Source organism: Hemicordylus capensis, chromosome 10, assembly GCF_027244095.1.
Source record: "Hemicordylus capensis ecotype Gifberg chromosome 10, rHemCap1.1.pri, whole genome shotgun sequence".
NCBI classification, from domain to species: Eukaryota; Metazoa; Chordata; class Lepidosauria; order Squamata; family Cordylidae; genus Hemicordylus; species Hemicordylus capensis.
In genome coordinates this window covers 14,736,602-14,751,051 of record NC_069666.1, presented here as the reverse complement: position 1 = coordinate 14,751,051, position 14,450 = coordinate 14,736,602, and the positions used below count along the sequence as shown (strand labels likewise).

At 43.9% G+C, this 14,450-nt stretch overlaps 1 protein-coding gene across 2 annotated transcripts in view; it reads left to right on the top strand.

The window, feature by feature from the left end:
* Positions 1-13,692, top strand: part of GNB5 (G protein subunit beta 5) — a 42,047-nt gene extending 28,355 nt beyond the window's left edge. For both annotated transcript variants that reach the window (XM_053272246.1, XM_053272245.1), the window contains 3 exons: positions 2,146-2,312; positions 5,224-5,441; positions 6,723-13,692. In XM_053272246.1, the coding sequence (XP_053128221.1) occupies positions 2,146-2,312; positions 5,224-5,235 (179 nt within the window). In that variant the 3' untranslated portion in view covers positions 5,236-5,441; positions 6,723-13,692. The remainder of the gene's footprint in view (positions 1-2,145; positions 2,313-5,223; positions 5,442-6,722) is intronic.
* Positions 13,693-14,450: the final 758 nt, after the last annotated feature.

Here is a 14,450-nt window from a genome sequence, read left to right as displayed (position 1 = left end):
AAGAACAAAGCAAATGAAGTTGCACAACATTGATCATAACCAACTGATGATGTGGGCAAACCAGATGCTTTTCATGTGATCTACTGGTTTGCTGTGTGAAAAAGACCTGCTGTTTATGCTGTTGCCTGTGAATGATTGCTCTCTTCCATCATGCCAAAGATGGTTTCTCTTTGAAGCAGAACAAATGCTTCACGTGATTGGTCAGATGTAATATTGTATGCTGGTGGTGAGTGGAAGGGATGTGGGAGAGGGGGCTCAGCCCTTTCCTTGAAGCCTCTACTCCTTCATTGGGAAATCTTTTGAGGGCCCGCTTTGGCTGTGCCTTCAGCATATCTTGAAGGGAGATTTAGTAAACTCTCAGTGGAACAGCACCTTTGTCCTTGTGGCACTGGTCAAGTGGAGGGCATCATCTATCCTCTGTTGCCCTATTTATGATGAGATCAGGGGGGAAACACTGAAGATAAATAATCATAAGGGGTTGGATGTAGAACTTCTTGTGGATGCGATTCCACTGTCAAATTGTCAAGTTGCTACTTTACTATGCTTTCTTTTAGAATGAAATGTATATGTTATGAAATGTAGCATTGGTTTTCGCTTAACCAAACATATAACTTCTTGGTATGTTGTATTTCTTCTTTTATGTTATGCTATGTTATGGCCTGTGGTCACAACAATAAACTTAATACGGTTAATAATACACACGTAGTCTCCCATTCAAATGCAAACCAGGGCAGACCCTGCTTAGCAAAGGGAACAATTCATGCTTGCTGCTGGCGCAGCAGGGAAATGACTTGACTAACAAGCCAGAGGTTGCCGGTTTGACTCTCCGCTGGTATGTTTCCCAGACTATGGGAAACACCTATATTGGGCAGCAGAGATACAGGAAGATGCTGAAAAGCATCATCTCATACTGCGCAGGAGATGGCAATGGTAAACGCCTCCTGTATTGTACCAAAGAAAACCACATGGCTCTGTGGTTGCCAGGAGTTGACACCGACTCGACGGCATGGCACACTTTACACAAGACAAGCTCTCTTCCCGTAACTAATCTTGAGTCGGTCAGAAATGATCTGTTGTACAACTGGAAGCTCAAACCGTGGAGCAGGTTCTTAACTGTGGTTGCCCAAACTGTGGTTTTCTGTTATATCTGAATCCAGCCATTGAGTTTTCTAAAAGGAAGCTGGGATGCAAGCATAGCAACAGCTGCAACTTTACATTTTCTTTCTGCCTCATTGCTTAATCCTCCACGTTTATTTATGTTTTGTTTTTGGTCTCTTTGGGGAGATATGCAAAAACTTGATCTTCACACCAGGACTTCTAAAATTAACTGGAATCAATGGGAAATGTTCTGAATTGGCTGTAATAAAGTCAGCTTTATTGGCTTACTTTTAATCTGTTTATTATTGTCTGCACACTACCTTTCCTTTTTTTTTTTTCCCCTTTCTGGTTAAAAGATTGTATATAAATACTGGAAATCATGGGTTTATTTTATTTATTTATTTAAAATATTTATACCCTGCCCCTCCAGTACACTACTGTTCGGGGCTGCCCACAACATTAATAAAATAGATACAATGTGAAATAAAAGACTAATAAAATGGAACAAGTTAAGTTAAACAAGTTTAAAGACCCAGCTAAAACAACATTTAAAATTACAATTTTTAAAAAGAAGGTTAACAGTATACGCAGCAAAAGAAATGAAACAAGTCTCCCTATCCCGAAAGGACTCACACTTAAAGCGCATGCACACAAACATACACATACATACACACACAAAACAACAACAACAGCCACTGGAAGAGACACCTTGCTGGACTGAACAGGGACAGTTGCTTTCGCTCTAAATATAAACGAACCACTTTGGTTGCCTCTTTGCCCAGTTTGCAGGGAATAATTATATTATTGTTACTGTTATTATTGCTATCATCAGGGGACCCCCAAAATGGCATAGGATGCAATGCAGAAGGTGCCCTGTTGCAGAAGGTGCACAGCACAACACATGTGACAGTTGCGAGGACCGACACAGCGCCTCCCGATAGTGTGACAGTTGAATCGGAATCTGACATTTTGCGACATTCACAGGCCTAATAAACAGTCATTGCAATAATTTACCATTATTCTTTGTCCATGAACTTTCTTTTGCAGGCCGCTTACTATTTGCTGGTTATAACGACTACACCATCAACGTGTGGGATGTCCTGAAAGGGTCTCGTGTGTCCATTCTGTTTGGCCATGAGAATCGTGTTAGCACTTTGAGGGTTTCACCTGATGGGACTGCATTCTGCTCAGGATCGTGGGATCATACTCTAAGAGTAAGGAGTCTCTCTCTCTCTCTCCCGCCCCCACTTCCCTTTCTTTTGCTCTTCCATGGAATTTTTGTGCATGCATTTTTTATGGTGCACACAGAAATGGAGTCGTCTTCACCAGTTGTCTTCAACGCTTAGTGACCTGGGACCCATCTCTAACCCCTATGTACAACAATGGGACCCATTTTTAATATTTAGTGTTGGTTCAGATATCATGTAGAACCTCTGGGCTCTGCATGATGTCCCCAGATCTCAGGGGTGCCCCTCCTCTCTCCTACCCCCACGTAAGCATCTACTTCCTGTGTAGGTTAAAAAAGAAAGTGGAGATGGGTTGTGTCGTCCGAACCCACCAATCTCAGCTTATTCTAACCAACTTCCTTCAAATAACCCGAGATCTGCAACTCATTTCAGATGTGTATATTGGGTTATTTTAAGCAGGTAGTTTAGAATAAGGTGAAACTGATGGGTTTGGATGACACAACCAATCCTGGATTTTTAAAACCTAGATAGGAGGCAGACACTCACATGGGGATGGGAGGAGGAAGCACCGTTTCTCAGGGATGTTGCGTGGAGCCCAGCTCTAACCGAGTTTATGTATGGCATCTAAATCAGCCCTCTGTTTATCCTTTTTCTCCTTTGTATTTTCTTCTTCTCTCTCTGTCCCTTAAGACAAACATATTTATTTATTTATTTATTTATTTTACATTTACATCTTGATCTTCTTCCAAGGAGCCCAGAGTGGTGAACATGGTTATGGCTGAGGGAGAAATGACTGAGTTTCATGGCTGAAAGGGGATTTGAACTCAGATCTCCCCAGTCCTCGTCCAATGTTCTAACCACTGTGCCATGCTGGTTCTGTGAACCAAAAAAGAAAATACCACTGCTGCAGTGCACCTCAGACTAGGGTCCGATCCATTTGTGCTTTACAACCCACCAGCTGAAGATCAATATTTGATATTGTTGCCTTCTGCTTCTGTCAGAAGAACAGAGAGACAGCGATAATATGGCAAATGGGCACACACATTGGAAAAGTTATTCTTCCCAGGCCAGGAAAAATTTTTGGCGAAAGAAGTATTAATGCCAAATTCTTGTAAACTTTTAAAGATAGTTTACACGCCTCTCCTGCCTTTTATGCACAGTTGAGAAGCAGGTTCTGCATTTCCCATATTAAGCAACACTTGTGTATTTGTCTACTGTCATGTCCTACTTTTAAATGACTTCGCAAAGCAGCTAACAAAATATTTAAAAAACAACTACATGCAAACAATAAGCTGTAGAACAATGTAACAGTGAATGCACAGTTAAGAAATCAGCTGGAACAAAAGAGACTTTAGCCTCCATCTATAACTGGACGAATCGGGGGGGGGAGGGTCTGATCTCTCTGGCGAGAAAATGCCATGATTGTGGGGCTGCTACTAAAAAGGCCCTATCCCTGGGACAGTTGAACATCTGCTGCAAGAGAACCAGAGAGCAGAACTTTGGTAGCTGATCTGGAGGCATTGGCAAGTTCCTGAGGATATTCTCACGACCAGCAAAAATCAGGCTAGGAGAGCCTAGCCGATTTTTGCTGCTCATGTAAACCACCGGGCTCGCAGGTGAGCCCGGTGGTTTACAAGCGGCTAACGCGCTTGAGAAGCCCTCCCCTTAGCCCAGGTTAGCAGGGTTAATGGATCGTGTGCTGCTATAAAAAACAAAACTAAAAAACAGCCTCCTGGCTTGGGGGTCTCTCCGGGATGCTCTGCCGTGCGGCCCACGAGCTCCCAAGCCCCTGCCGACTCCATCACGGAGCCGGCAGCCATGTGGGCGGCCGATCCAACCGCTCAGGCAGGGCTTGCTAATCATCTGCGGGGTGAGCGGACTTAGCCCACTCTCCCTGCAAACCCTTTCAAAGTGGGTCTCACTCATCATGAGACCCGCCTCCATATGTTGCTTGTAACACTTGCAGGTTGCACTGCGCAGGCGCAAGAGTTGCAAGCGGCCAGCCAGGCCTGCCTGGCTCTCAGCCCCCACCCTCCACTGTGTAAGAGGAGATCGGCCGGTGGACTGTGAGCGGGCTGCACATGATGTGGAGTACCCTCGGGAATCATTTGGAGCTCGCCCTGGTGCTCTGAGGTGCATCCTAGAAGTCTGGTCGAAAGAGTGCCCTTGTAAGGAAGGATCACATATTTTGTACAAATCACATGAATCACACTGTGATGCACAGTGTATATGTATGACCCAGATAATGAGGTCATTCACACAATCGATAACTGTGTTCTACCTAGGTTTGGGAAATGTGTGCTCCCAATTTTTGATTGTGTGGAAGGAAGGTTGGAGGGAAACCTGGATAGCTTTTTCTCCTACCTTGCTTCCTCACAATCACTTCTACCCAGGTTTCCCTCCTACCTTGCTTCCACACAACCAAAAATTGGGAGCACACACAGTTCCCAAACCCAGGTAGAACACAGTTTTCGATTGTGTGAATGGCCTCAATGTGTTTTAATACATGTGGTGGGTAAACAGGAGACACTTCCCCACTGTTTGTTCACTATATCTATCCGGTTCATGACCTAATCCTCAATTGTAGGCACATTATGAAACGATTAGACCAGTAATGCCATCCTCAAGCCCATATATGAGCCTCGAGAAGTATTGTAGAGCTGGAGAGGCTTGTAAGCCATCCAGTCCAACTCTCTGCTTGATGCAAGAAATCCAGAGCTAAAGCATCTCCAATGAGAGAAAGCCCTCCCTGCTGCCCAAGTAATTGGTTCCATTTTTCAAAATGCTTACACTATTAAGACGTTTCTCAGAACTCGGGTTTCTATTCTAACAGAAACCTTGTACTTTGTACCTAAGCATGGTTTGAATTTTCATAATCATGGTTTGAATTTTGAACCTTGTACATTAATCGTGGTGTGAATTTTCTGGGCTTTTACAGATCTGGGCTTAATTCTCAGCACTGTTTCCAAATATGTATTCAGAATGACATCGTGGGAGAAAGGAAGGAAGGAAGAAATTTCAGTTGGCAAAAAAAGGAAGGGAAAAAACTACAATTAAGAAATCATGAGCAACAATGTGATAGTCAAAAGACCGAATACTACATTGTCAATGTTATCACATTGTTGCCAATACGCAAACACTACTTATACAGAAAAGGTAATATACTTTTATCATACAGTGGAAAATCTATGTGTGGTATAATAAGCTGTTTTTAATTCTGTTTTTGAAGCTACCTTTTTTCTTAGACATAGTTTAATAATTCTAGAGCCAGACTTCTATCGAAAGAACCTGTAAAACAGAATTTAGTATTCTAGTGCACATGATGTATGTAGTATTTGCATGGGTTTGAATTACCTTTCTTCCTAAAGGAAATAAAATGGACTCCGGCTTTTTTCAGGGAATCTGATGACTTGTGCGCATATTCTGGAGAAGCAGGAAGAGAGAAGTCTGAGTGATTTGTGTCTCTTCTTTCCTTACTTCTGAGTCTCCCATCATTGGGGGAGGTGGATGTTCTCCTGATGTGGGAAAAGAACATCTATCTCCCCTCCTTCATATGAGACTTCAGAACATGGGGGAAAGGAAGGCTGAATTGGTCTTGCTTCCTCTCTCTCAGCTTCTATGGAATGTGCAAAGCCGTCCTGACTCTTGAAACATTCCTCAACTGAGCACTGAATATGAAGCTTAAAAAAAGGTGTGCAATTCAGAATGAATACAATCCCATTGATTTGTTTTGTTTTGTTTGCCATTCATGTCTGCTGGATGTTGCTTTGCACCAGGATCAGCTGACTGTTACTTAACTTTGTAACTAAAGACCTATACTTAACGTCGTAACTAAATCCATATTCAGACATTACATGGTACATGTCTACAGGTGTCTGTACACAAGTACGTGTGTTTGTGTGAATGATTGTACATGCGTTCATTTTAAAAGTGAACCTAGATACAGCCTCCTTCAAAAGTAAAGTACAGCTAGGAAGTATACTGCTGAATGTGCATTTAACATAATGTATACAAATTTGCATACAGATCTGCACATGGTACGCAGTTTGTATGTTCATTGGTTATATTGTATGAATAGAGCTTGAGTTAGAAACAATTCAGCTAAGAAACCAGGGGCAGGTTCTTCAAACACCTGCAGATTTAATATTTCAAATATTAAATATTATTTAATATCAAATAATAAATATTCAGATTTCAAACATACCAACTACAGATTTAATATTTCCTAGTCCCTTCATCATTTTTCTGAAACTGGGAAGCATTGCATTGGCCATGAGTTACTCATTTGTTTAGCTTTTCAACTTAATAAAGTCAACATTTATGTAAGTTTTTCCTGGATCAGATCTGACCAAACCAACACATTTCTTGTTGAAGTTAATAGCTGTTATATAAAGGTGTATTTTTTGTAAGAAGAATTCTTTCTCTTTCTTTTTAAAGCGTTTTTAGATTCAGCCATTTAATCTCTGTTCTAAAATGAAATAACTTTTAAGTATCAAGCTAAGTTGAAGTGAAGCATCGTTTTAAGGTATGTGTTTGTGAGGCAGTCATTTGGTAGTTCCTCAGAAAGTTTAAATTATATCATATGAGTAATTTTATTTGAGTTTCAGAGATGCTGCTAACCAAACTGTGTTACGAGTCAACCACACTGGAGTTATCTGCATTGGTTTGATGTAGAACTGTAAGATTTGGGCTGGCAAACTGATGGAAGACTGAGTGGCAAAACAAAATGGCCTAAGAACCCCATCGTGTAAAGTCTGAGCACTCCTGTCGAGTCCAAGAGAATGTATCCACACAGGCATCGTTCTAGTTAAAAATCAGTGGCTGACATGCAGAGCAGCCTTCAAGTAGCAGGGAAGGGAGTTGTGGCAGCACAAGGGCTCGGGAAGGGGCCGTAGCTCAGTGGTATGTTTTGCATTGCAGAAGGTCTCAGGTTCAATCCCCAGCAGCATCTCCAGGAAGTTTGTTACACCTGGCTTTTAGTCCTTGAGACTATTCACATGACCGCTCGAAAGCTAGCTAAGGGAGCCCAGCCCGCTTAATTCCCCCCACCCAATGAGATAGTGGAATGACTCGTGAGTGTTCTACTAACCCTGGTTCCATGCCGCAGCGACTCACGTGGAGACTCCTGACTGGGAGGCCCCAACAAGCCTCCCGGCCTCAAGGGACTCCCCAGAATGCTCCATGCACTTGCGGTGGCCCCCAGTCCCCGCCGCCCTTGCTGGCTCCGTGACGGAGTCGGTAGTCATGTGAGCGGCCAATCCGGCTGCCCAGGGCAAGCTCCCTGCTCGTCTGTGGGGAGAGCGGGCTAAGCCCAGTCTCTCCACAGAGCCCTCTTAGGCTCTACGCATGGATCATGTCTAGTATGATCCGTCTCTGTATCTTCTCCAGAATGGAGGTGTGTCCTCACATATCGGCCAGATTTAGCCCGAAGTCCCTGTGAGCTATCAGGGAGCACCTCACACACAATTCAGGGTTTTTCCATTGCATGTTAGAGTGTTGCCTGATTTATATCTGGGTTAAAAAAAATCCCCACTTTTTGCATCAGTTTTTTTGGGGGGGCACCTTCAAACACTCAGTAAAGCCTCTTAGAAAACCCATGGTAAAGCCTGATGTCTGGAAAAGCTTCAGGTAGGGCTGGGAGAGCATCCTGCCTGAAACCTTGGAGAGCCTCTGCCAGTCAGTGGAGACAATACTGAGCCAGACGTACCAAAGGTCTGATTCTGTATAAGGCCGCTTCCTGTGTTCTACAAGGGCGAGCTTCCCCACTTCCCCTCTGCGCAGCCTTGAGTGCGCAAAAGGGAGAGCGGATTGTAACTACGTTTGCTGGCTCCAGGAGTGCCCTATGTCAGCTGAAAATGTGGCCCTGAGGGTTGTGCAACCGTCGGGGACAGATTGTCAGGTGACACAGGGCACCCCTGGAGCCAGAGGGGAGTTACCAAAATTCACTTCCTCCTCTTGTGCACCCAAGGGTGCAAAGCCTCAACACCATTGGGAAAGCTGGTGTGTCTTTCCTTTGCAAGGGATGTCAGCTGATGTGTCTAAATGTTGTAGAGGCATTCACCTTCTGACTGGAGGGGATAAGAATACATATTTTTAAATACATTAAATAAGTAAAGGGCGCTATTGCAGGGTTAGGACCCCAAGCTGTTTCATGTATTGAGAACACAAGGGCCGAGACGTCCCACAATCAAATATCCTTTAATTAGGGCCAGACTAGGGGTGACATTAGTAGTTGTGTCATTAATTCTGGTGTGCTTGCTTTTTCTTGTATAAACAGTATGAGAGGGTTGTGGGAATCTGGACCATAGTGTGAGAGGTTTAACTCTGCTCCCCATGGAGGCCCTAATCTGGATTGTGTTTTGGGTTGTGCAAGAAAAAAAAACTTTTCATTGGAGAAAATGGAAGCTTTTTGTGTGTAGTACATGGTGTGTGTGTGTGTGTGTGTGTGTGTGTGTGTGTGTGCGTGCGCGCACGCATGTGCATGACAGGCAGACCTAGATGGCAGCAGCAGGTAGGATTAAAGCCCCCCCTTCCCTCTCTGGGGATTTTAAAATTTTCATTTTTCATTTTTTTGTTTATCTGTTTTAACTGTTGATTTTAACATTGATAGATGTTTTAATTAGTTGAGAACTGCCTTGAGACCTGGTTATAGGTGCTATGAAAAATAGGTGGTGTTAATAAATAAATAGGGTCCTAATGCTGGATTATACCCCCTTGCACAGTATTTATGCAAGAACTACTTACACATTAGTACAGCGGGGCTTATGAAATTACTAATATCACATCGAGTTTGACTCTCTGTTTATATAAAAATATTTATTTCAACAAATCCATTGGCTTCCAAACACAAGGTTTGCCTTGGAAGGTATGAAAACTGTCTACAGCACAGGTTTGTGAGTCAGAAAGGGAGACTTAAAAAAACCCCAGACCCATCACTTTTAACATGTAATATATTTTTCAACCTGTATTTCCCTTACTCCAGACTTTGCTAGAATAAAAACTGTTTAAAAAACAACAATAAACTTTGTTAGCTGTCCCATAACAAATTGTTCTCTGGGCAGCTCACAACACAGCATTAAAACATGAAGAAAAAACACACAGCATGTTAAATCATAACAGACCAAAAGGGGGGGAAAGAAAATGCAAACTACAATTCAAAGCAATTTAAAAACTCGTTTTAAATAAGTTAAACATCAAATTTGAAAATCAAAATTTAACTCAGAATATCTGTCCTGCCTTGCAGGTCTGTGAATGTTCAAGTCAGTTCATAATCGGACAAAAAGACTAAATATAATGGTAAGATGAATTATAGGGGATAGAGACGGGGAGTGAGAGCAAGATTTCTGTCAGCAGCCCTGGTTGGCAGGAATTGGACTCTGGGGCCTCCTGTCCAAACTCTGCCCTTCATACCAGGCATAATATAAGCAGAGATATAAGTTAGAGAAGGTCATTGGTGGAGCCAGAACTCGGTGGAAGAGCATCTGCTTTGCATGCAGAAAAGTCCCAGGTTCGATCCCCAGAATTTCCAAGCAGGGCTGGGAAAGACGCATGTCTGAAATCCTTGATTGATGGTGCTAGTCAGTCTAGAAAAAGCTGAGCTAGAGGGACCAATCATCTGACTCTTTAGAAGGCAGTTTCCAGTATCCCTACGAGTGTACTGGGTTTGAATCATTTAACCACAACGTTCATTATCACTCACCTTAGCTGCCTTGAGACTTTTGTCATGTGTGGCATATAAATATAGTAAATATATATAAAATAAGCTACTTTGCATGGTTGTTGCGAGGATAGGCGTGGCTTAAAAAAACAAACCCACGTGCTTTGGCCTGACTTCAGTAAATAAATGCCCAGCAAACATGTCTGGGATTACTAAAATCCAAATAAGGTACACTCTGTGACCTGATTCCTTGGGGTTCTGTATGTGCAGGGGTTCCACTGGACACGTGGAGCTCTCCTGTGGGAAAGAGGCTCCCCATTCTCTTTGATATTTGGAGGCACATGTATCCCCACTTCATGCAAGATACTGGCTGATATCCAGATTGTGTTGGATATCAATATCAATGGCTAATATCCAATATTGTGTTGGCATTACTACTACTACTACTAAGGCGGATATTTAACATAACAGTGTTTTTTATTGCGCAAGGGGGAAAGGATGATTCCCAGCTATTCCCCTGCAGCTGCCTGTGCCTACCAAAAATAGTGTCCCCTCTAGCAGGGATCCTCAGATGTTGTTGACTACAACTCCCATCACCCCCAACCAAAGCCACTGCAGCTGGGGATGGTGGGAGTTGTAGTCAACAACATCTGGGGATCTCTTTTGCAGGGGACACTGCCTTGTGGACATATTTTCAGGATGCACAGTTAGCTGCAGAGGAACATGGGGGTGGGGGAATAACAAAAATCATCCCTTATCCCTTGCACAACAGAAAAATGTTATTCCGACAGCACTTAGTTAAAGTCTACATGTTGGCCACTGTCTTCAACTCTGAACATTACAGAGAACTCCAGGTCACAGAGGAACCTTGAGCAGAGGTTGAGCAGAGCAAACTGTCAGAGTTTTGGGGCAGAGACAGACCGTAAGTGTCTAACTACATATTAAGGAGGCTGTTGGGGTGCTTCCAACCCATGTCCCCTCTTAAGGTCTCCCTGATAAAGTTTAGTTTAAAAAAAATGCCCATGACATAATGTCGTGATCAGTGTTTCCCCTGCAGAAGTGGCAGCCATGGAATTGGCATGGGGAGGTACTGGATGCCAGGATGGCTGCTGGTCAGGGCTTCTCAACTTCGGCCCTCTTGCAGATGTTGGCCTACAACTCCCATAATCCCTGGCTGTTGTCCACTGTGGCTGGGGCTTATGGGTGTTGTAGTCCAAAAACAGCTGGGGGGGGCAAGGTTGAACAGGCCTGCTTTAGGTCAACAGCAGCCATGTTTCCCTCATGAATGTATATAGGAAGCCGCCTCCTACTGAGCCAGACCATGCGTCCATCTAGCTCAGTATTGTCTACACAGACTGGCAGCATCTTCTCCAAGTTTACAGGCAGGAGTCTCTCTCAGCCCTATTTTGGAGATGCTGCCAGGGAGGGAACTTGGGACCTTCTGCTCTTCCCAGAGTGGCGGCCCCCTCCCCTAAGGGGAATATCTCATATGTGGTCTCCCAGTCAATTGCAAACCAGGGCAGACCCTGCTTAGCAAAAGACACTATTGATGCTTGCTCCCACAAGATCAGCTCTCCTCCTGTAGTTAGGCCCTTATCATAAGGATGGAGACAGACCATACGAGCAGGTTTACACAACCCCAGCCAGAGATGCACCTAGGTAATTTGGGAGTCTGAACTTAAAGCCACCCCCCCCTGCAAATTAAGCATCATCAAATTAAGCAACCACTCGGGACAGACTAAAGAGGATTTGGGGGCCCCCAGGGGCTGTGAAGGCCCTGGACTTCAGCCCCAAAGTCCAGGGGTAAGAGCACCTCTGATCCCAGCGCCTGCAGGTTGGTAATTTGGTAGCATGTTGTTAAGTGGGAGCACGTGCTCCTGCAGGGTGTGACGTCCGAACTTGCCCAATTCTAGTTCCTCTGCTAGTTCACCACATTCTCCGCCTTTCCATCTTGGGAACCTATGCCGTGCACTCCATGGTGATCTTGGGGATACTAGGGTTTTCTCTTGGGATTGCAATGATTTGTATTATGATCATCTGAGATGCTGCTCTGTTTACCTGCTGGGGTTCCTAATCATGCCGTGGTTTTTAAGGATCTCAGTTCTCTATGGTTGTTTCAAAGTACTGGCATCCCATGCCTGCCTGAACAGCCTGTGCATTTGGGACAAGGGCAGAGACTAAGGAGAAGCCTGGAAAACTTCTCACATCTCCAGTGGTGTGAGTCTAGCTTTGCGATTTGCGTGACGGACAGATATACCAGCAGGTTGAATGCCTGTTCAGATATCGGTCTTCCCCCCTCCTCCCATGCTGCAGGCAAGCTAACCACCTTTAAATATTTAAGTGGCACAGATACATATATTCATGTGTACTTTTATTCTTTACCTTATTCCAAATCTTGCAAACTTTTTTGTTTTTTAAAAATGTGTGAAACTTAGAGATGTGCAGAATATTTTGAGCTCGGAATGGCCTGCCTCAAAACAGGCTGTTTGGAGCATTCTGAGCCAAAACTGAGTGCCCTTCAAATTTATTTTTTATTTATTTTTATATTTATCTTCCGCTCTTCCTCCAAGGAGCCCAGAGTGGTGTACTACATACTTGAGTTTCTCCTCACAACAACCCTGTGGTTAGGTTGAGAGAGAAGTGACTGGCCCAGAGTCACACAGCTAATATCATGGCTGAATGGGGATTTGAACTCGGGTCTCCCTGGTCCTAGTCCAGCACTCTAACCACTACACCACGCTGGCTCCCTGAGCCAGGGCTCATTCCGTCAGAACTGACTCGACTGGTAGTTCCAACAGAACATTCTGGACATTTGCATTTCATTCTGTGGAATGAAAATGCATTTGTGTTCCGTTCCGTGGGATGCAAATACCCGGAGCGTTCCATCGGAACAACCAGTCAAGCTGGTTCCGACGGAACGAACCCTTCATTTGAAGGGTTTTCCATTTTGGCTCGGAACACTCCAAATGGCCCATTTTGAGGCAGGCTATTTCAAGCTCAAAACGTTCTGCACATCTCTAGTAAAACTGCTTTGGGGATTGAGGGGTAGGGTGTTGGTGATGTTATTGGTATTAGCCACTCAGTGCTGTCCACTGCTGACTTTTTCCCAGTTCAAAGTGAACCCCACTGCAAACTTGCAGAGCTCATGCTGGGAGAGAAAAAGGAATGTTTGTACTGAATGTACTGAAGGCACTTCTAAACCAGTCCCTTCTGCTTAAAAATATTATATCTTTGTGAGGGATACCTTCTAAGAATATATAGAGCTTGTCTTGTAGTTGCATCAATCCAGATTTAAATTATTGGCCTTTTGGTATTGGTAATTCAGGCAACAGACTGAAATTCACTAACTGAATAGATGTTTTTCAATATTTATTTTTTTGACAATAGAGGTGTAAATACTTATACTAAGACAGTTCTTTCCCCCCCATGAAAATGTCTAGCTGCAGAAACCAAGAACCAGTTAGCTGTAATGTAACTGACACACTATCATTACATGGGAACGGTCCTGATAAATCGGTTCCCTTCTTTTCGGTTTGGGAAAATGGTCTTCTGAGCTTTGCAGTCTTGGTGGCAAATTATGTCTGTAACAAACTGAATGCACTATCAAAACTGTAAATCAAGTTGACACAATGCACACGTCTGATTAGGCAGTATTTATTGATGAGACAAGTTTGAGTTTTGAATGGAATACAATGTGTTGATTTTTATGAATGACATCCGTGTAATAAATTGTATTTTACATATTGCGAATCTTGTTCTGATTGTCTTTCTGTACTTTTAACTAAAGTTTATGTCTATTTTATTCTGAAAATTTGTTCTACTGCTTTAAACCTGTTTTTTTAAAAAGGCTTTTAGTCATATGCAATACAACTTTGATGATGATGAACTGAAGTTATTGTTACTAGCTGGGCCCGGGTGCAGAACTTCTGCACCTCTAGTTTCTGCCTGCCCACTGCCAACGATTTCTTTCCCAGCCCACCTGCTGCCACCACTTTCTTCCCCCGTCTTCCCACCCACCTGCCGCTGCCATTGCCGGTGCAGTTTTCTCCGTCTGCCTGCCCCCCCTGCTTTCTCCTGCCCCCGCCGCCTTGTCTCTACCCCCCACGGCCATTGTTTCGTTTCCTGCCTCGCCTACAGCACCACCGTTTTCCTCTGCTGGCAGCTTGCTTGCAAACTCTTGCAAGAGCTGTCACACATGGGATTAGCGAGAGTGATGGGTACGCCTGAGAGAGAGAGAGAGATTAGGATCCTTTCCAGCTAATTAGGAAGCTGCCTTATACTGAGTCAGACCATTGATCCAACTGGCTTAGTACTGTCTACCCTGACTGGCAGCAGCTCTCCACGATTTCAGGCAGGAGTCTTTCCCAGCCCTACCTGGAAATGCTGCCAGGGATCAAATCTGGGACCTTTTGCGTGCAAAGGAGCCATGACCCTTTCCAAGAGTTCATAGGCATGCCTTCCTGTGTGCAGGCAGCAAGAATAAACAGGGAAGGAACATGCATTCAACT